This window comes from Erinaceus europaeus, chromosome 7 (assembly GCF_950295315.1).
Source record: "Erinaceus europaeus chromosome 7, mEriEur2.1, whole genome shotgun sequence".
NCBI lineage: Eukaryota > Metazoa > Chordata > Mammalia > Eulipotyphla > Erinaceidae > Erinaceus > Erinaceus europaeus.
The window spans coordinates 7,290,036-7,312,047 of record NC_080168.1 but is presented as its reverse complement, the minus strand read 5'-3'; the positions used below and the strand labels follow the sequence as shown (position 1 = coordinate 7,312,047).

At 38.3% G+C, this 22,012-nt stretch overlaps 1 protein-coding gene across 3 annotated transcripts in view; it reads left to right on the top strand.

Moving 5' to 3' along the window:
* The window catches only part of DOCK10 (dedicator of cytokinesis 10), a 309,226-nt gene that overhangs the window by 204,411 nt on the left and 82,803 nt on the right, over positions 1–22,012 (top strand). For all 3 annotated transcript variants that reach the window (XM_060193683.1, XM_060193682.1, XM_060193684.1), the window contains exons 12-18: positions 6,277–6,492; positions 6,761–6,883; positions 7,977–8,059; positions 15,057–15,179; positions 16,848–16,927; positions 18,121–18,308; positions 20,337–20,402. In XM_060193683.1, coding sequence (XP_060049666.1) covers positions 6,277–6,492; positions 6,761–6,883; positions 7,977–8,059; positions 15,057–15,179; positions 16,848–16,927; positions 18,121–18,308; positions 20,337–20,402 — 879 coding nt within the window. The remainder of the gene's footprint in view (positions 1–6,276; positions 6,493–6,760; positions 6,884–7,976; positions 8,060–15,056; positions 15,180–16,847; positions 16,928–18,120; positions 18,309–20,336; positions 20,403–22,012) is intronic.

Genomic DNA, 22,012 nt, shown 5'->3' with positions numbered 1-22,012 from the left:
ATTTCAAATGCATGCATGCATGCATGCATGAATGAATGAATGAGTGAATGAATGAATGAGTGAATGGACAAATGGACAATCTTTTGAGGTGGGGGAGGGCAGGTGATTCCAGTGATGCAGCCCAGAGCCTCATACATGAAAAGTATAACCTTTGCCAGTGAGCTACATCCTCAACCTCCAGAAACTACACTTTCAAAGAATAGAGTTATTGCCGTTAAAAGATCATGTTGATACACATTTTTACATAAAAGAAAATTTGTTCTAATAGTTTTTTTTAAAAAATTCCCCATACATGTTCATGTTCATCTTTAAAATGCCACGAAAACAAATGGAAAAATGGAAGGCTGACTCCGTGAAACCTACAGAAATTAAGTTTGTGAATGATGTAAATCCGACTGTGTTACACATTCTCTGTAGCCCCAAATCAATTCACTTTCTTTAATATGGTATGGTTAAAAAAAGAAATTAATACTTTGCTACTTTCTTCAAATCATTTAGATTGGTTTTAAAATTCTCAGTGATTAAAAATTATATAGTAAGCTGAAATAATTGCATGACTTCAGTTTTTTATTAGTGGATAGATTTTTAAACTAGATTTTTAAAATGGCAATTTTATGTGAGAGCTTATATCAAATAGGACATATTTTCTATTAAATTAAAATATTTTTTAAAAGAATAGCTTTTGGGAGTCGGGCAGTAGTCCAGCGGGTTAATTGCATGTGATGCAAAGCTCAAGGATCGGCACAAAGATCCTGGTTCAAGCCCCTGGCTCCCCACCTGCAGGGGAGTTGCTTCACAGGTGGTGACGCAGGTTTGCAGGTGTCTATCTTTCTCTCCTCCTCTGTCTTCCCCTCCTCTCTCCATTTCTCTCTGTCCTATCCATCATCAACAACAGCAATAATAACTACAACAGCAACAACAACAAAAAAACACAGGGGCAACAAAAGGGAAAATAAATAAATAAATATAAAAAATAATTTTAAAAAATCTGTTAAAAAAGAATAGCTTTGTTATTAGCAAAATATTTAAAAAAAACTAACAAAACATCTTCACCTCAAATCAACAGCCATTTCTTACTAAGTGTTACTGTTTATAAAATTAAAAATCTTTGCCTTTCTTAGTGATTCTCTCTCATGAATGTGGTGATCCTTAAACTTACTGCATTTAACTCAGGGAACTTCTTTTTAATTTATTGAAATAGTTCTCCAAGATGCTAATGAAACAAAGACTTTATTTAGTGAGTGGACTGATCAAAAAGACTTCTTGAAAGAAAGAAATCTTTCATTCTTAGAAAACAATATTTGACAGCATGTATTTTTTTTTTAGTCAGTAAATGGAAAACCAAATCCAAGTTTGATGTTTTTAGAGGGTAAGATATTTTTCTCTGATAATAGAAATTGATGCCCCCAAAATCCAAACAAATAAATGCTTCACAGTAGAGTGGCATTTAAAACTTGAGGTTCTTTCATATTTTTAAAGAATAATACAAAATTCTAAACAGAAGAAAACTGTGACTCAATTTGTAAAGCTTTCAATGTGCCTTATTAAGCATATAGTGAGAAATAACAGTGGTTCAAAAAGTAAGATTTGACATTTAAGTTGAAAAGGTAGATTAGAAGAAATAAATGAGTCTTTGTACATGCTTTAATTCCTGATGGAGTCTCAAGGTAGGTAATTTATTTCCATTCACTAAGAAGAAATGAAAATCAAAATACAACAATGGAGGGAAAATAATACTTTTTCTCTCCAGTGACCTTCAGTGTGTTTTTTAATTCCTACCTGGGTTATTTCCATGTAATTTTAACATTTTTCAACTTTTAGAAGGTTATACATAACAAAAAATAAGACTTTTCTAAACTAGCATAAATTAGTGAACTATAAAACTACTTTTTAATTGCTTCAGCTTTCTACAAATCAACTAATTGGATGTCATTTAGTATGTGTAATTCTATTTCAACAGTAAGGTAGCTAACAGGTATTGCTAATAATAAATAATTAAACTAATGTTCCTTTTAGAGGCTAGCCATATTAGTTCATATTTAAAAATGTGATATACTGGGGGTCAGGAGGTAACGCAGCAGGTTAAGTGCACGTGACGCAAAGTGCAAGAATTGGAGTAAGGATCCCGGTTCGAGCCTCTGGCTCCCCACCTGCAGGGGGAGTCACTTCACAAGCAGTGAAGCAGGTCTGCACGTGTCTGTCTTTCTCTCCCCCTCTCTCTTCCCCTCCTCGCTCCATTTCTCTCTGTCCTGTCCAGCAACAATGACATCAATAACAACAACAATAATCATCCAGGGCAACAAAAGGGAAAAGATGGCCTCCAGGAGCAGTGGATTTGCAGTGCAGCCACCGAGCCCCAGCAATAACCCTGGAGGCAAAAAAAAAAAAAACATGGTAAATACTCAGCAATATACACAGTTTGAGTTTGTACAATATTAACTGTGTTTTGAGGTGGCTTTTATATCTTACCTTCTCATCCAAGTAATACTTATGATAGGCATCAGCTAGAAATTGAATAACATAAACAAAAGTGTTGGTTTTTGTTAACAAATTCTATCTGTAGAAGTCTATAGTTAATAGTATGTATGTAATTACATATATGTGTGTATATACATATAATATGAACATGCTATTTGAATACATGTGTATATCTGTCTCAATACCTTATCTAGTTTTTGTTGCATTTGATATTATTTTAGTTGAAAGTTCTTTCTTGATTTTTTAAGGCTTTATTTAGATTTTCTGTTAGAAAGAAAGTGCTCTTCTTTATCACACACAGAGTCAGGGGTTCAGTCCAGGACCTTGAACATTCAAATCACACAGTTTTCCCAATGAGCCACTTCCCTGCCTCTTTCTTGAATCTTTTTCTTTTTAAAATTTTTTTATTGTCTTTTATTTACTGGATAGAGACAGCCGGAAATTGAGAGGTTAGGGGAGACAGAGAGGAAGGAGAAAGAAAGACAGTTACAGACCTGCTTCACCACTTGTGAGACTTTCCCCCTGCAGGTGGGGACTGGGGGCTCGAACTTGAGTCCTTGAGCACTATAACATGTGCGCTCAACCAGGTGTGGCACCACCCAGCCCCTTGAATCTTTCTTTTTCAATTTGCATGAAACTCCCCCAGCATTTAAAAATGTTTGTTTTCTTAAATTTCTCTCCATTCTTCAATTTTCCTTGTGAACTGTTTGCTCCTATCCACATTTATCCGATGTTGAGATTTCCCAGGTACTATTCAAACTCCACTCCACCATCTTGTGACTTAAACAAGAATTCACATACAGAAACACTTCAGGTATGTCAATCCAATTATTTCATATCTTCAGTATCTCTAATCTTTAATCCAATTTTATCAGCTGGACTCAGAACACCTGTAACTAAATCACAATAGAATGACCTATACAAATTATTCTCAATGCGCCATCCAAAATTCATCTTAGTGTGATAATGTCGTAAAAGTTATACTGGGTTTGGTGTATTGAACCAAAGTAAAAGACTCTGGGCCAGGGGTGCAGGGGGTGTTCAGGTCCCGGAACATGATGGCAGAAGAGGACCTGGAGGAGGGTGAATTGTTACGTGGAAAACTGAGAAATGTTACACGTATACAAGGTACTGTGTTTTACTGTTGACTGTAAACCAGAAAAAAACCAGTAAAAAAAAAAAAGTGGTCCAGGAGGTGGCACTGTGGCTAAGGCACTGGACTCTCAAGCATGAGGTCCTGAGTTCAAACTCTGGCAGCACATGTACCAGAGGGATATCTGGTTCTTTCTCTCCTCCTATCTTTCTCACTAATAAGTAAATAAAATATTTTTCAAAAGAAAGAAAAAAAGTCATGATGCATTTTTCTATGCAGAAAATATATCATGACTTCTAACAACCCCATATTTTTATCTTATATGTTAGTGACATAATTTATGTCCCCAAACCTGGGGGACAGTTATTTCACTTATTTTTTTTTTACCCCTGTGAGCCTCTTTCTCTCCAGATAGCCAATATATACTTATTTAACACATTTTCCAACCCCTTGTACCTTCTTAGTGATTCTCATGTCTACAAACACATCCTAATGTTTTTACCCATTCCAATATCATGTTAATGCTCTGACCCTATACAGCCAGTCTACTTAGAAGCCCCTTCTAACTAACTACATCTTAGCTAATTCCTACTTCTGCTTTAAAACTCAAGCAAGAGTGGTGACTTTGTTTTCCATCTTCTACTACCCCATGTTCCCTTTACTTCGTATCTCCCTGCTCCCACCCCTTCCTTGCACAGTGCTGTGAGGTTAAGGGAAGGGTCAGAGACTTGGTTCTGGATAAGCATCTCCAATCTCCAGACGATGGGTGATTGCAGAGCTCTCCAGAAGCACAGAGGTGATCTGCTCTTAGGCTTGTGGGAATAGGGAGTTACTGTGAAGAGTGGTGCAGAAGAAGCAATTAAGGGAAGACAGTAAATTGGTTAATGAACAAGCAAGTTAATATAGGCCTTCAGTATTTAAATTGAAAATGAAGGTGTTGACATGAATTCAGGACATTTATAAATAAACCTTCATGTATAGTGATAAAGGGCCAATGGTAGATATGTTCTGTGTATATGTCATGTATATATGCATATAGGTATCTACATATGTATGTAGTGTGTGTGTGTGTGTGTGTCTCAATAAATGAGCATAACAAGCACTCATACTTACTTTTCTAAATGTCATCCTCACTAAAAGAAATTACATGTTTCTATCTGAGGTATAGAAAGTACAAGATTAACCCAAACATTTTTGGATTAACAAGTGTACAGAAAATGGGGCTGGGTGGTGATGTACCTGGTGGAACACTCACTACAGTCCATGAGGATCTAGGTTCAAGCTCCTATAACCTCCAGCTGCAGGGGATAAGCTTCACAAGCGATGAAGCATTGCTCGCAGGTGTCTCTCTTTCTCTCTCCTTATCCATGTCCCCATCTTCTCTAGTTTTCTCTTTCTGTTTCTATCCAATAAACAGATAAATAAAAGATTTAAAAGATAAGTGTGCAAAATAAATGAAGATCAAGATGTGGTCCGGGAGGTGGCACAGTGGATAAGACGATGGACTCTCAAGCGTGAGGTCTGGAGTTCAGTCCCCGGCAGCACATGTACCAGAATGACATCTGGTTCTTTCTCTCTCTTCCTATCTCTTGCATAAATTAATTAATTAAAATATTAATAAATAAGTAAATGAAATTAAGAGCTACCCTAAGGAGTGTCTCTAACCAGTAACCAACCCCTAGGGCAATTTGAAGTTCCCAGTAAATAATAGTAAGAAACTGAGTAGAATAGATATCTTTGAGCCAATACCGAACACAAATTCAAAAGTGCATAAGTATGTTAGGGAGAAGAGAGATACCAACCCCACTAGTGTGTAGAAAAGTGATGGAGCTAAAAGAAAAAAAGAATCACCATTGGTAGCTTTGACTTTCTCGATTTCTTCAGGAGTTATCACTGGTAAGGTTGGGTTTAATGAGTGACAGAACGTGGGAAAATATATCTCCAGAAAGGCCAAGGAAGAAATGGAGACTGTGAAAGAGAAAATCAGCAGATGTCACTATGGACTGAATGTCAACCTGAACATTACAGGTGGTGGGATAGAGAGCTGTCTTTGTATATTCTTAATATAATAAACCATGGACAGCAAACATCAATCCAGGGCATTATTGTGAAAAGAAATATAACCTGATCTGATCAAGAGGAAACAGGCTGAGTGGCACTGCTAATGCCACTAAAATACTTTTTTTGTTAGTATGAAGGAAATACAGAAAGTTTTATATGGCAAGAGCATGCATGCAGTACAACATACAAAAGAGAATACTTGGGAGTCCGGTGGTAGCACAGTGGGTTAAGCGCATGGTGGCACAAAGCACAAGGACCAGTGTAAGGATACCGGTTCGAGCCCCTGGCTCCCCATTTGCAGGAGTGTCGCTTCACAGGCGGTGAAGCAGGTCTGCAGGTGTCTTTCTCTCCCCATCTCTGTCTTCCCCTCCTCTCTCCATTTCTCTCTGTCCTATCCAACAACAACGACATCAATAATAACTACAACAATAAAACAAGGGCAACAAAAGGGGTTAAAAATAAGAAAAAAGAAAAAAAGAGAATGTTTGGCAGGAAGACTAATATCACTTAAGAATAAAGAAACTAATGAAATACAATACTGAGGTCTAACTCACCACCTGGAAAAAAGAATTCTGGAAACTTCTGTGTTACAGTGTAGGTGGATAATGACTTTGTGTCAAAACTCTCCATTCTTTTCCCCACAGATTGAGCCTTTCTTTGTGAGCGTGGCACTTTATGACCTCAGAGACAACAGGAAGATTTCTGCAGATTTCCATGTCGACCTAAACCACACAGCTGTCAGGCAGATGCTTTCAGGGGCTTCTGTGGCTTTGGAAAATGGAAACACTGTCACCCACAGACAATCAGATGAACCTCATGTCAAAGGATTTCCCGAGGAATGGCTAAAGTTTCCAAAGCAGGTTGTAATTTTATTAACTCTTCAGGGGCATTAATTGTTGTGTTGTTCTCACCAATAGATGCCACATGTAACATGAGCAAGTTCCCAAGTATTGAGCTGTCAGAAAAGTCATGACATATCTTTCTATGTCTTTTTCTGTGCAAATGTGCATGACAACTTTTCCGACAGCCTTAAGTTCCCTTAAAGCTGTCCTTTTAAAAAAGTGGAATTTTGTAAATGTTTTCAATGCCGTTTCCTGAATACTTATTAGCTATTTTCTTTGAAAATAGGCAATATTTTCTGTAAGCAATCCACATTCGGAAATTGTTTTGGTGGCCAAAATTGAGAAAGTGCTGACGGGAAACATTGCAAGTGGGGCGGAACCTTATATTAAGAATCCAGACTCCAACAAGGTAATGATATTTTTATAAGTAATCTCCACTGCTCTCCAAAAATAATATCACATTGCTCTGATGGTGAATTAATAAGTTTGATGAGTATGGCCCTCAAAATAATTGGCTTACAAGGGGCATTAATAGCCACCAGGTAATTTTTAAAGTATATATATATATATATATATATATATATATATATATATATATATATTCTTGGCTTATCTTTGGCTTTTGAACATTTATTCGTAGAAATTACTTCTAAATGTAGATAAAGCTTTAGCCACAAATAAAGAATTAACAATAAGGAAAAGTTCAGATTAGTCTGATTGAAAGCAAGGAACAAGGAAGTGCAATTGACTAAGAAAACAATGCTTAAGTTCAACTCAATGAAAAAGTAAGATAGATAACTATTTTAAATTTAAGTAACTCCTAGGGAAAGGAAAGAGAAGATGAAATATTTATAGAGAATTGAACATGATTATGAGTTAAAAAAAAAAAAGTCAACTCATGTCTAAGACTGTGGGAGAGCTATAGTGGTTATCTAAAAGGGTAAGGTAGGGACACAGACCCTTAGTGACAAAAGTGTTAAGGAACTATACCTCTAATGAAAAAAATAAATGAATAAATAAATGGAAAAAAATTTTAAAAAGGAAACACTAAGTTGATAAGATTATTTGTAATGACTCTGCTTTATATTTTGGTTATTATTGAGTTCACAAAGCTGTATGTTTTGGGGATACAACTTCACAACTTTTCATGATATGTGTTAACATAGCCCAACCACCGCCAAAATGCCAATGTCATTCCACCAGCCCCCATGCATCTCCTCCACCCTGACGTCCTTCCCCACTTACTCTCTTGGTGACTTGAGTTCTACGACTAGAATCTAAGGGTTTGTGTTCATTTGAAAAAAAAATATATATATATATATTTATATATATATCACTTTGTGAGATGATCAGAATTTCTCCTCTTAGCTATTTTATAGCATGATCTCCTCCGGTTCTATCCATAATATAAAACAATATTTTACCTATTAATGCTCCTTTGTACATATAGTTTCAAAAGTGATATTCCAAACAATTTATTTATTTTTATTTTTTTTCCACAGTTGGCACAAAAGATACTGAAGTCCAACAGGCAGTTCTGTAGCAAGTTGGGGAAATACCGCATGCCATTTGCTTGGGCAGTCAGGTAGGTGAACAATTGCAGCCAACACAATAGAAACACACACCAGAAACTCTCAGAATTAGAAGCCTCTGATTTGAACACCATTGAGCACTGTTGTCTTTGATATACCAACATCTAGAAGAATGCTGATGTGTTTACGTTCATAAAGACCTTAAGCTTCCCAGAAATAATATACTCGACTAGACAAGGTAGTATCACAACTCCTAACAGACTGAGGCTATGTTGTGCACAATGTGTGTGTGGCCCCAGGTATGTTACAGTTTTTGTGTAAGATCCACTCAAACCCCAACGTCTTTGCAATGTATATTTGGTTTAACAAGCCCCTGACATAAGTCAGTCTTGAGAGACAGATGGACATAAAATGTAGTCAGAGGATTATAAAGTCTTAAGTGGCTGCATGGTTTTATCTACGTGGAGAACATGGGTCATTAGAAGGATATTCAAATGAAGCCATACGGGGCTGAGTGGTGACACACATGGTTGAGTGCACATGTTATAATGTGCAGGGACCCAGGTTCAAGCCCCCAGTCCCCACCTGCAGGGGGAGAGCTTCACAAGTGGTAAAGCAGGGCTGCAGGTGTCTCTTTGTCTCCCTCCCTCTCTATCACCCCCTTCCCTCTCAATTCCTAGCTGTCTCTATCTAATAAATAAATAGGGATAATTTTTAAAAAAATGAAGCCATGAGATTAATCACTTACTTTCCCAGTGCTTTTGATAATGATCGGCACATCCAGATTTTCCGAAGCCTGTTGAGCGTCATTGAAATACTGAGCTATGTGGGCACTGAAAGCAGAGCCGTCCTGTGGGATAGATAACATCTGCATAAAGGACAGAAGTTGCTTTTTGGTTCTCTGTAAACATCAACTACTTTTGGATTCGTTGACTCCCTTGCATCTGGACTAATATTTTCAATTTTTTTAAATATTTATTTATTTCATTATGATAGAAACAAAGGGAAATAGGGAGAGAGACACCTCCCTTTCTGCCACTGCTTGTGAAGCGCCACCACCGCACTTCCCCCGTAGGTGGGCATCAGGGACTAGAATCTGGGTCCTCATGAGCGCATGGTAACTTGTGAGCTTTAAGACTCTTACCACCACCCACCCCTAGCAGTTTCTTAAAGGAAAAAGATCATGGCATAAACTTAAGGGAAAAGGTCAGGGGAAAAAAAAAGGTTAATTAATGTTTCAAAACAAGAATGTTGATAACATTGTCCCATTGGCATAACTTTTAAAATTCAGAAGGAAGAGAGAACCTGCTTTATGTTCTTTGTTAGGTCTGTTAGCACCCAACAGTGAGCATTATCAGAACCCACTTCTTCTTCTAGCGTTTGCCCTTCTTCCGTAGCCAGTCAACAGGTCAGGTTGAAAGCTGTCAGGAGCTGCTTGTTGCTGGCTTTGAAAGTGACTGGGATCCATGTGGATTCAGTCGGCTAGGAAGGATCGTCAGTTTCCCCAATGAATGGGTACTCTTGGGATGCACCACGAGAAGGTCGATCCATTGCATCCCAACTAATATGTGCATCACTTTGGAGCTGTAAACCAGATAGGTTCACACAGTCTTCAAGTCTCAAGCTGTCCTGTAGTGAGGGAGAAGGGAACTGGGCTCTCCCAAACATGCTCCAGATTAGGCTGAAATTTTTAACTAGGCAAGTTTCTTCTTTGAGTGTCAAGGGATCAGTCTACAGAATGTAACTGACAACACACTTCTCATGGGCAGTAAGTGTAACCTCACTGTTAAAGGTTTGGGGCAGAGATAGACCAGAAATGTCTTTTTATCTCTCTTCCTTTCCCCCTCCCAATAAGGGCAACTAATGCCAGAATTTCCTATAAGAAAATGATGGTGTTTAGACATACTCAGCCTTCTATGGTGAATTAAACTGTTTTTATTTGTTGTAAAGTTCAACAGAAAGGATAGTTATAATTCAGTAACCAACCTTTTCATACAGACTGAAAAATATTCTCAAATCCCCACCCACAGAAAATTAATAGGGGCATGATGTCCTTGGCATGATGTCCTTGGCAAAAGCAAGATATTTCAATAGAGCAAAATTACCTACCAGCTTGAATGTATTTTCTTGGTAAGGATCTAGCATTGTTCTGGTTTTAGAAGCAGTTATTTTAGAGAGTTATGTTCAGCTCTGTTGACTGGCCAAGTATACTTGGGGAAATACTTATGGTCTGTTTTGACTTCATTTTTGAAATGTATGGCAGAGAAATGATAATATCTTATTGACTATTAGGATTAATGAGCATGGATTTATACCCATCAAAATATAGCAACTGTGACAAGTGATTATTCCACTGTAACCATTATTAAAAGTCACACGTGATCATCAGAATCACTTCAGTAAGTTCCCCTTTCAAATATCTTTGGGTTATTGGAGAATCTTGGGAATGAATTGAAATAAAAGACTCACACGTTGTCAGAGAGCCTAAGTCACTAAGAAAAGAAGTAACCATCGTGAAAATTGTCTAGCAAAATTTTCTGGAAGAAACATAGATGGAATCATATAGCTCAACTATTTAAGAGCATCACCTTGATGTCTGAAGCCCCAGAAGCAATAGTAGGTTGAGTCATTGGAACAAGCAGGTGACAGAGATGAGCTGTTTCTTCTCTTGATTTTTCTCGTAAGTAAATAAATTCATAAATAAATAAATAAATCTCAACAACCAAAGAAAGACTGGGTTCCTAGGGAGGTTGACAGTATTATCAACTATTGGAGTAATTATGTCTAGGACAGGAAAGCCAAAAGAACCACAACCCCATGTTATATTGATGCCTAACTGGTGGTTTGGCTGGCGGTTAGGAAGCAATCTGCACTATCAATTTGTGTAGAGAAATGGACGTACATTTGCATGAACAGCCCTGGCAATGGAGAAAAATTCATGTCATAAATGTAAAGATTTCACTGTAGGCCTTTGAGATTATTTAGTTACCAAAAAGGTCCAAAATCTAGTGATCAAATGGACCAGTAGTTGGGCACAGGGCTTGTATGATTGTCAGAGATTTAGAATTTGATCTTTGGCATTGCTATGTTCTTAAATTCTGATCCTTTCTCTCTTTCTCTTTAACTCTTTCTCTCACTAAGTAAAGAAATCTTGGAGGAAAAAAAAGTTAAGTACAAAATCCATCCAGAGAACAATTTGATTTCCCCATCACAAAATTGAAACAGCTTCAATATCATTGATCAAATCAGTGGGCTCATTGTTACTTAATGTCAATTTGACATAAGCCAGCTGCTTCCCGACATGCTTCAGTACCTTTTGAATACTGTTGATTCTCTATTATGTCTTCTAGATTGCACTTTGTTTTAAAACATAGCTTTGAGCACAGCCTAAAACAGAATGACCCTTGAAATAAACTGATAATAAAAAGCTCAGACTTGACAGCTTCTCTTTTGATCGTTTTAACTTCCTCCCAGTCAGCCCCAATTGATGTAATACACAGAGGCTAGTCAGTGTAGAACATTTAATCCCATGTCAGTTAGGTGCTGGATCTTATTTTTTCCAACAGGTATAGTTCCATTATGCATAAGCAACAACAAAATAGGATCATCACTGGGATAGAATGCCTAGGAAGAGAACATATTCAGATATATGTGAATGGCACTTTACACACAACACTCATTCATTTGGGAAGAAGTCAACCCTTGTAAATGTGTTGTGTCTCTTGTTGGTATGCTTCTAATTCTGCTTCTGAAAACCTCTTCTGTTTCATTTGGTTTAATCTCCCCTGCTTACCACTGTATTCTATTTACATAACCACTGTTAACTAAGCACCTGCATGCCTGCATGGCATTGGTTTAATCCCACTCAAAGCTGCGGTCTATTTACGTAAACCACTGTTAACAAGCACCACCCTCCCTCCAGGGCATTGGTGGTTCAGTGGTAGAATTCTCGCCTGCTCTGCCCCCTCTCCTTGTCACACCCTGATTTGCACCAGTCACTTTTCACTCCACCCTCTCTACATCACATCCTGTTTACACCCTACTTGGCAAGTATATACATAAGGACAGGATTGTGAGTTTAGTTTAGTTAGTTTAGTTTAGTTTGGCTTAGATTGTGCTGCGTTCTGCATGAATAAAGAGATACTGCGTACAGCTCAGCCATGAGTCCCTGGTCGTCTGTCTCCGCCGGCGAAGCTAGTCCGGCAGTCTCTAAGTGGAATTCTCCGCACTTACTATTGCCTAAATCCAGGCCTGTCATCTTTTTTATTTCTTTTGTTTTGTCTTTTGACATTCTAAGTGGACTGGCCCATACCATTGTGTTTTCTTTAAACCGGATAACACTAAAATAAAAACTGTATCTGTTAATCTGTACGTTCACACAAAAGCTAGACCACAGTTGTGATCTAAGGAATGCTATTGAGGGCCGTGCAGTGAGTGGTGTACCGGTTTAAGTACACATAGTACTAGGTGCAAGGACCTGCACAAGGATCCCAGTTCAAGTCCCTGGCTCCCTGTGGGGTTGTGTGGGGGGGGGGGTGGGGGGGGGTACTTCACAAGCAGCGAAGCAAATTTGTAGATGTCTTTCTCTCTCCCTCTCTATTTCCCCCCTCCTCTCTCAGTTTTCCTGTCCTATCCAGTAAAAAATGGAAAAAATTTCCCGCCAGGGGCAATGGATTTGTAATGCGTGCGCTGAGCCCCATCGATAACCCTGGAGGCAAGTGGGGTTGTCCGACCTCTGTGTAATTTCTTCCAGTGATCAAAACTCAAGTGTCTCCCACTGCAATTCCTTCTGGCTGTCATTTTGTGGCTGAATGATTAGATCATTCATTTTTTTAAACCTATTTGTAGCCTGCCTGAAAATTGCTTTCATGTTTCCTCTTCCATTGACGCAAAACTATGTCCACTGATTGCCACACATGACTATCCAGGTTTTTCATGAATAAAGCCTCCAGGAAAACCAGAGTTTCTTTTTTTCCTTTTAGGCAACACAGAATTCCATTCTCTCACACCCCGGTTATCTTGATTCTGAGACTTGCCTAATGCTTGCTCAACTGCTACCCTTGAATCTGGGCACAGTGTCCCAGCCTTGCAGAAGCCATCTGTGTAAATGCGTCAGCCCTGAATTTCTCCACCACACTGTGCTCGTTCAATATAAGTGAGCAGTTTGCAGAACAGAGTGCTAGATAAGAGCAAAAGAAGTCTTTTTTAAATTGGTACTTATGTATTTACTTATTATTGGACAGAGACAGAGAGAAATTGAGAAGGGAGGGGAGATTAAAAAGGAAAGAGACAGAGAGACACCTGCAGCTCTGCTTCACCACTAGTAAAGCTTTTCCCTGGCAGGTGGGGACCAGGGACTTGAACCTGGGTCCTTACACACTGTACAATAAATGGTTGCTCAGGACAGTGGGATAGCTTAGTATGTTAGAGCACAGGACAGCCTTATGATATACTAAGCATACCCTTAATAAGATTTTAATTGTTATTTTAAAAAAATGAAGTATCTCTATAAAAACAAAATAAGGTAAACTACTGCTCAACTCAGTTTATTTCTTTCTAGACTTGGAACATCAATGTTTTATATTGGTTCCACCATGTTATATATCAAACGAAAGAATTATATGATATTTAAATTTAAAATAGCCTTTTTAGTTAACTATATTTATACTATTCCAAGTGTTGTTTGATGAGGAATTTTTTTCACACTTAGTACTTAATGGAGAGAAATGACAAGAAGCATTAAAGAAGTCCAAGATATCATTTTGATACATTTCTGGCCTGTTTTTTCTATTTCCGGCATTAAAGCTTCTTCTGTGGTTGATATCCATTTAATTGAACATTTCAGCCTGAGTGTCAAAGTCTTTGATAAATTTCAAGAGTGATAAGAGTATTCTAGCAAAGGCCCTTGAGTTAGAAGAAGTAAAAATTCAACATTTCTCTAACATTAGAGAAAAATCAGTTATACATACATCTGATTTTACCTGCTAGACACAGACTATGGTGAACTGAGAGAGGGAAAAAACCAACATTAAATATGTTATGTATGTCAGCAGGAATTTGCCTGGCACCACTCTGCTAACTGGTCAAAAATACTGTATGTTTCAGCTAGAACATATTTTATTTTAGCAATGGCTTTCATGTGTACTGTATTACTTATTTTGTAAAATGCATAGCACTTTATTTTTTTAATTATATTTTTATTTTTTTAATTATTAATAACTATTTGAGTTTCATTGAAGTGGATCGAAGAAGGTGACCCAAGTAAATGGCGTTTATTTAACACAAAATTCTGACTTGGGTAGGGGTGTTCCCTGTTTTAGCTTTCTAAAAAATGTGGCCTCGGGGAATGAACCCACAACATTGTACCTGTATAATACCATTGAATGGCTTTCCCTGGGGCATCTCTCATTCTTTATTTTAGAGAGAGAGGAAGGAGAAATTGAGAGACAGAGGAGAGAGATGTCAGGACCTCTCCACTACCCAAGAGCAGCCTTTCCCATGATGCTTCCCTGTGGTTCTCAGCCTCCTGCTGACAAGGCACAAACTCTACTGGGAGATTTCTAACACCAGGTCCTCCACATTTTACATGTGTCTCTCTCCATGGAAATGTTTTAAGAGTTTGACCCCGTACAGCCACAAGTATTCCCTTACTTTCTTTCTACAACTCGAATGGTGCCACTAAAATTTTGGGATGGCTTGCACAGATCTAAGACGTTTTCAGAAAATGGTGGAAAAGAATAACTTGTGTTCCATCCTCTATTTCCCTAAGATTCCAAAGCTTTGATAGGTTACTAAATATGAGACGTCATCAATAAATGCACCGCAATGTGCGGTGGGGGCATGGTTTTGGATACAAAGCTGAGAAGAAATAAAAATAACAACTATTGTGTGCAAACAAAACACATGTCTGAAGTATTTTCATTTTTTTACATAAGTAAAAGTAGATTTTTTTTTTCTGTTATACATGCGCTAATTGAATTAGCACAGCTAACTTAAAGACATGACTACATAAACAATATCCAAATACTAACCTAAGTATTTTTTTTTCAGATCAGTTTTTAAGGACAACCAGGGAAATGTGGACAGAGACTCAAGATTTTCCCCACTGTATAGACAAGAAAGTAGTAAGATTTCAACAGAGGACCTAATTAAACTCGTGACAGATTATAGAAGGTAGGATTTGAGGGATACTTTCAAAACTACTTTCATCAGCACCCTTGCTATTGATTTGTTACAGAAAGATAAACACTCGTCTGATTAGTTGACTCTTAAACACTCAGACTCCCTTCAGGAAGCATTTAGAGTTGACTTCACATATGTTTAAGTGATATCTTAAGGGTACCATTGCCAGAATTTCGTGGAGGCGGTGTGAAACATTTGAGCTAAGATAGTTGTCTGTTGCTGTGTAACAATCCCCTAAAACTTAGTGGTGTAAAATAACCACTGAAGTTATGTTACTGAGTCCATAGACTGTGCAAGCCTTGGAGGGAAGATCTTGTCTCTTCCAGCATGGCAGTGGCAGGGGAGAGCAATTGGGAGTCTTTTCTCTCTCTCTCTCTCTCTCTCTCTCTCTCTCTCTCTCTCTTTCCTCCTTCTGTTTCAAGCTGTCACAGAACCCAGATTCAGAGGAAGGGGACACAGACACCTCTCAATATTGAGGAGGAATGTTGGGGAATTTTAGAGTCATGTTCTGAAACTGCAGAACAAATATTTATTGTCAATCAAACAGTTTGTAGTGGTCCCATTATCCAAAAGCTTTTGGAAGAGATAGTTGAAAGTGAGGGCCAAAACAGAAAGCTATAAAGGTCACAGCATTTAAATGAAGACTATGTGTATCCAACATCGGATGCTGATAAGTTTGCTCATGATGATGGATTCGGCCTTGAAATGTTAGCCTTCTGCTTTGTGAGGGAGCCTTTGCTCTTTACTCTCATTCGATCACAACTGTCTCTCATCAGTTGGTTTTATATATTCAGAACAAAATCGACTGTTAGTATGCAGTGAGAATGAGTGAGTTTTCTGAAACTTCAATATTTAAATAGGGAGATTTTCCCAATGTTCTTTTTCTGTCTTAGGGGGAAAAAATTACAATTTTTAGTTCAGGTTTTCCACAATCACCCATTTTCAGTTCCATAAGCCTGTATTCTTGAGTATTTTTCAAATTCCTTTCTAGAAACACTTTTGGTTAACAAAATCTGTTCTCACTTTTTCTTTTCTGTCTTTTTTTTTTTTTTTTTTTTTGCCTCCAAGGTTATCACTGGGGCTCTGTACCAGCACTATGGATCCACTGCTTCTGGCCTCCAGATTTTTTCCCATTTTATTGGGTAGGACAAAGAGAAATTGAGAGATGAAGGGGAGATAGAAAGGGAGAGTTGAGGTAGACACCTGCAGACCAGCTTGGCCACTCGTGAAGCATCCCCAGAAGCTTTGCCACTTGTGAAGCAGGAGGGGAGTAGGGGCTCAAACCCAGATTCTTGAGTAGGTCCTTGTGCTTAGTACTATGTACACTTAGCCAGGTGTGCCACTGCCTGATCCCTGCAAAATCTATTTGCAGTTGTATTTGGGGGGAAAAAAAAGATATGGATATATATACCCTAGCAAAGCAAGTACTAATAAATTTAAAATATTCAAAATCCCTCCCTGATTTTGATTTTTGATTTGTAACAGCCCACAAATTTTACTTTCCAAACCAAAGTTAGTGATGTTAAATCAGTTCCAGGATTGTTTAAGTTTCTGCTGTTACTCTTATCAAAGTTTAAATCTTCAACTAACTGCTTTTTTTTTTTCTCTTGACGAATGGAATAGTTCATTGTGTGTTTCCTTGCTGGCATCTTTCCACAGGGCTGACAGAATAAGCAAGACACAAATCATTCCTGGAAGCTTGGATATTGCTGTGGACAACATCCCTCTGGAATATCCAAGTATGATAATGACGTCATAACTTACTGATAGAGTTTTAAACACTTAAATGTTTTCCTTTGGTTGGTTGGTTGGTTGATTGGTTTGATAGTTGATTACACAGTTGAGAACAGGGGTTCTTAAAAGTTTGGGATTGGATGCTGGGCGGTTAAGTGCACCAGGTTAAGTGCACATGGTTCAAAGCACAAGAACCAGTGCAAGGATCCTGATTTGAGTCCCTGTCACCACACCTGCAGGGGGGTCACTTCACAAGCAGCGAAGCAGGTCTGTGGGTATCTTTCTTCCTCTCTCCCTCTATGTCTCCCCCTCCTCTCTCAACTTCTCTCTGTTCTACTCAATAAAATGGAAAAGATGGCCTCTAGGAGCCATGTATTTATAGTGCAGGCACCGAGACCCAGCGATAACTCTGTAGGCAAATTATTAATTTGTTAATAAAATATAACAAAAATTAATATTTACAAAATATTACAAAATCATTGATTTATTAATAAAATATAACAAAATAGAATAAAGTTTGGGATTAATGGAATTCACTGTCCTCTATAAAATCTGACCTCCTTATTTATCCATAAGACAGACTATAAGTGTCATAAAACAGGAATATTCAGGGCAGTCTAATATGCTATCTGGTATGTATCATACATCCAGCAAGGTCATAGATTATATCCTTTAATCCTCTATACCTTTGAATATATGTGAATACACACATATTGAACAAAATGGAATAATAGGAAGATTTATATTCTTTTTCTCCATGGTTATCGCTGGTAAAAAGAATATATATATATATATATATATATATCACATAGTAACAGAGAGGGCTATAGAAATATGTATTAATGTCTGTATTGTTTTTAAGATTTTGTAGCAAAAATGATGGTAATCTTTAAAGTACATGGTTGGAATAGTCTAAGGATAATTAACTAAAACTTACTTTTGACATAAACTTAATTTAAAAAAACAGTATAACTCTAAAAGATTTATCAGTTTCTGAGACATGGTGTTGTTAATAATTATAGAATTTAGTAATCTCTCATGCCTGCCTCCTACAACTGTTTCATGCTCACAGAAGTGAATATAAGTCGCTATCAAAATTTGGGGTGTCTATTTTGAACGGGTGTATTTTAAAGATATGTTAAGTATAGTTCAGTAGAACTATATTAAGTGACAAATCCTTATTTTCTGATTTCTTAAGACTGTGTAACATCGTCCTTTATCCCTGTCAAGCCTTTCAATGAGATGGCTCAGCCAGAACCCACAGTGGAGGTGGAGGAATTTGTGTATGACTCAACAAAGTACTGCCGTCCTTACAGAGTCTACAAAAATCAAGTTTACATTTACCCCAAACACCTCAAGTATGACAGCCAGAAATGTTTCAATAAGGTATGGCATATGTTTGTGAGACTTCAATCTCTTCAGCCTGTTTAGACCATAATGAAATGATCCCTTGGGTTGGGGAGATAGTTCAGCCTATTAGAGTACCAACTTGAAAGCCTCAGGCTCCAGAGGTTGCAGGTTCTAAGCCCCCCCTCCCCCACACACACACTTCTTTATACAAGAGCTGAGCAGTGCGCTGATCCTCTCTCTCCTTTCATAATAAATAAATAGATCTATATTTTCGGGGCTGGGTGGTGGCACAAGTTACTGTGCAGAGAAACCTGAGTTCAAGCCACCAGTCCCCACCTGCAGGGGAGGAAGCGTCACTTGTGGTGAAATACTATTGCAAGTGTCTCTCTTTCTTTCTGTCTCCTCTCAATTTCTCTCTATTCTAGAGAATCAGAAAAATTTAAAAAGTAAAAATAAATAAAAATTTTAAATGCAGAATTGTTTCTTGTAAGTTCAAATGTAAGCCATTGTGTGTCAGCACTTTGGAATAAACGATCCTTTGGAGAAACTGTTTGATAAGTGGGGCCAGGCAGTGGTGCACCTGGTTAACTAACCATTCACATTACAGTGCACAAGAAACCAAGTTCAAGCCCCTTGTCTCTCCCTACAGGGAGAAAGCTTCTTAAGTGGTGAATCAGCAGTGTTGGTGTCTATCTCTCTCCCTCCATATCTCTCTCTCCTCTCAATTTTTCTCTGTCTCTGTTCAATAATAAATAAACAAATACACTTTTAAAATTTAAAAAAATGTTAAATAAGGGAAATGTGGACTTTCACCTGAAATTTTTTTTAAGGAAATGCAGTTTTATGACATTCGTACTTCTTTCTGAAATCAACCCTACATAATAGAGTTCTGGGGGAGGTGGGATTCTTTTGTTAGTGGTTTGACATTGACTTCAATGATTATAAGATAATATGGGTAACAGATTCAAATTGTCTCTGCCACCAAAGTACCCATTTTTCCATGGGTAACTATCATAGTTCTTCCAAGGTCTTAGAGATGGATTAACTGCTTCTTCTTTTTTTTTTTCTTTCTTTTTTTTAAAAAAAAATTTTTTTTTTACAAATTTATATGTTTCTCTATATTGCACGTATGAGTGAAACCATCCAGTAGTTGTCATTCATTTCCTAACTTAGGTTACCAAGCATGATAACAGGAGGTGGGATATTTTATTTTATAAATGACTTAATAATGATTAACAAGACTGTGGGAGAAGAGGACAGTTCCCACCACCAGAGTTCCATGTACCATCCCCTCCATATTCTTTATCACTCTGGGAATATGGACAAAAGATCTCTATGGGGTGCAGAAGCTAGAAGGTCTGGCTTCTGTAATTGCTTTTTCAGTGGACCTGGATGTTGACAGGTGGATCCATACCCCCAGCCTGTTTCTGTCTTTCCCTAGTGGGGCAGGGATCTGCAGAGGTGGGTTTCCAGGACATATTGGTGAGGCTGTCAGCCTAGGAAAGTCATGACAGTGTTATGGTCGCATCTGCAAATTGGTGACTGAAAAGCAGTAAGATATAAAGCAGAACAAATTGTTTAATTATCAGGAACCTAAAGGTAAGAATAGAGCAGATGAAACTAAGGGTCTTCATGTGGGGAGAAGCTAGGAAGTATATTTTAGGTATGTTCAACGGACCCCATGACTTTATTGATTTTTGCCTGAGCCCAACAGATAACATGCAGGTGGGCTGAAAGTATTGTCTGGGAAGGTGGTGTCAGATTTGGGAATGGGACTAGAAAGCTGGATCAGGTAAGAGCATAGCTCCCAAAGATTGGAAAAATACATAACTAGGAGATGGGATTTTTAAAGATAAAAGTAGCATTCCTGTCCCCTTTCAAGATGAGTTCTGTCTTCTCTATTATATGCCCTTCTGCTGCTTCCATAGATAACATCACAGGGCAGAGTCAACTACTCCACTTTTATCAGATTTAATTAAAATCTCTCTAATTTAGGCACTTAGATTGTGTTTGGGTGGTTTTTTAACAGGAAGTTAATTTCCATTTTCCTTGCTGTGATTTCAGGCACGAAATATAACTGTGTGCATTGAATTCAAAAATTCTGATGAAGAAGGTGCCAAGCCGGTGAAGGTGAACCAAATTCTCCAGGGGACATAGGACAAGGAGGATCCTGGGGAGGGGGACGTTATACTGATGGGGAGGCAGCATGGAAGGGAACTTCATGAGGGGGAGGGAGACATTAGGTGAAAATCTCCTCTCTTGCCACCAGGGGACTTTTATTTTTATTTGCAATTGAAAAGGGAGCAATTTAGGGAGTCAGGTGGTAGTGCAGCAGGTTAAGCACACGTGGCACAAAGCACAAGGACTGGGGTAAGGATCTGGATTTGAGCCCCCGGCTCCCCACCTGCAGGGGAGTCACTTCACAAGTGGTGAAGCAGGTCTGCAGGTGTCTGTCTTTCTCTCCCCCTCTCTGTCTTCCCCTCCTCTCTCTATTTCTCTCTGTCCTATCCAACAACAACAACATCAGTAATAACAACAATAATAACTACAACAATAAAACAACAAGGGCAACAAAAGGAAATAAATAAATATAAAAAAATTAAAAAGAAAAGGGAGCAATTTCAAACAATTATTGTAGATTTCCTAAAGTGTATCTGATTTAATAGTCACCATTAGCTGGATCTATTAATCATGTCAGTCTCATGAGTTTGCCTGTTTTTTCTACTGTGAGGGGGAAAAATGAAGTCATTGTAGTGTGAAGTAAATGTGAAGGCCCCATCTGAAAAACCATGCCCTTTTCAAAGCTTAGCTCCCCCTCAGAAGTCAGTTGGGTTCTGCCTCAGTGGTTCATGCAGTGAGCCCAGCATTTGCATGTATATGGAAGACGTGTAGCCTTCCATAAGACTTGTTCTTTCAGATGAAACCAGGGGCCTTTGTTTGGGAAGATGCTAGGAAGTCTATTTTAGGTATATTCCATGTGACCCATGACTTCAGTCATTTTTGCCTGAACCCGACAACTGACATGCAGATGGACAAAAGTATTGTCTGGGAAGGTGGTGTCAGAGTTGAGCATAGGACTAGAAACTGGATTAGGGAGGGCACAGTAGCTCCCAAATATGGGAAAAGTATATTGATACCATTAACTTTAAACCCCATTGATCTGACTGAGGGCCATGTCTACTCATATTCAGCACAGGAGCCTGTGTAATTTCTGTATCCTTGTCAATATGAGCTTACCGTAGTCCATGGTTATAGCTAGGAACATTCTAGGCTGCACTGAACCAGTCTTCTTCCAGTAGGAGAGTAGGTTGACCCAGCCTCCCGTCAGAGAGTGGGGCAGTCTCTACAGCTGCTGCTCTCCATAAGAAGAGATCTGTTCAAGGACTCTGGAAATTCTGCTTTTGCTGTTGATCACAATTCTCCCAGATCAATAAAACCCAAGAGATTTTCAGGAGCTGAGTTCTTGGAACTGTATCTGGATGACATTTTCCAGAGTTCATGTTTTCTATCTGCTATTGTTATTTGAGAGGGTGTTCCAATAATAACATAGAAACTAGGAAACTTTTTTTTTAGATCTTTGCACTTTTTTCCAGCCAAAAGAACAAGAAGGTTAAAGAAAAAATGAATTTCTCACTAGTCCCCCACCATCAGCTGAGCTAGGCTCTTCCACCATCCCAGCAGGTAGCAGTGGTGGGCTGTGCCCCGGGAAGGCTTGGCAGATTGATCAAAAGGATGATAGT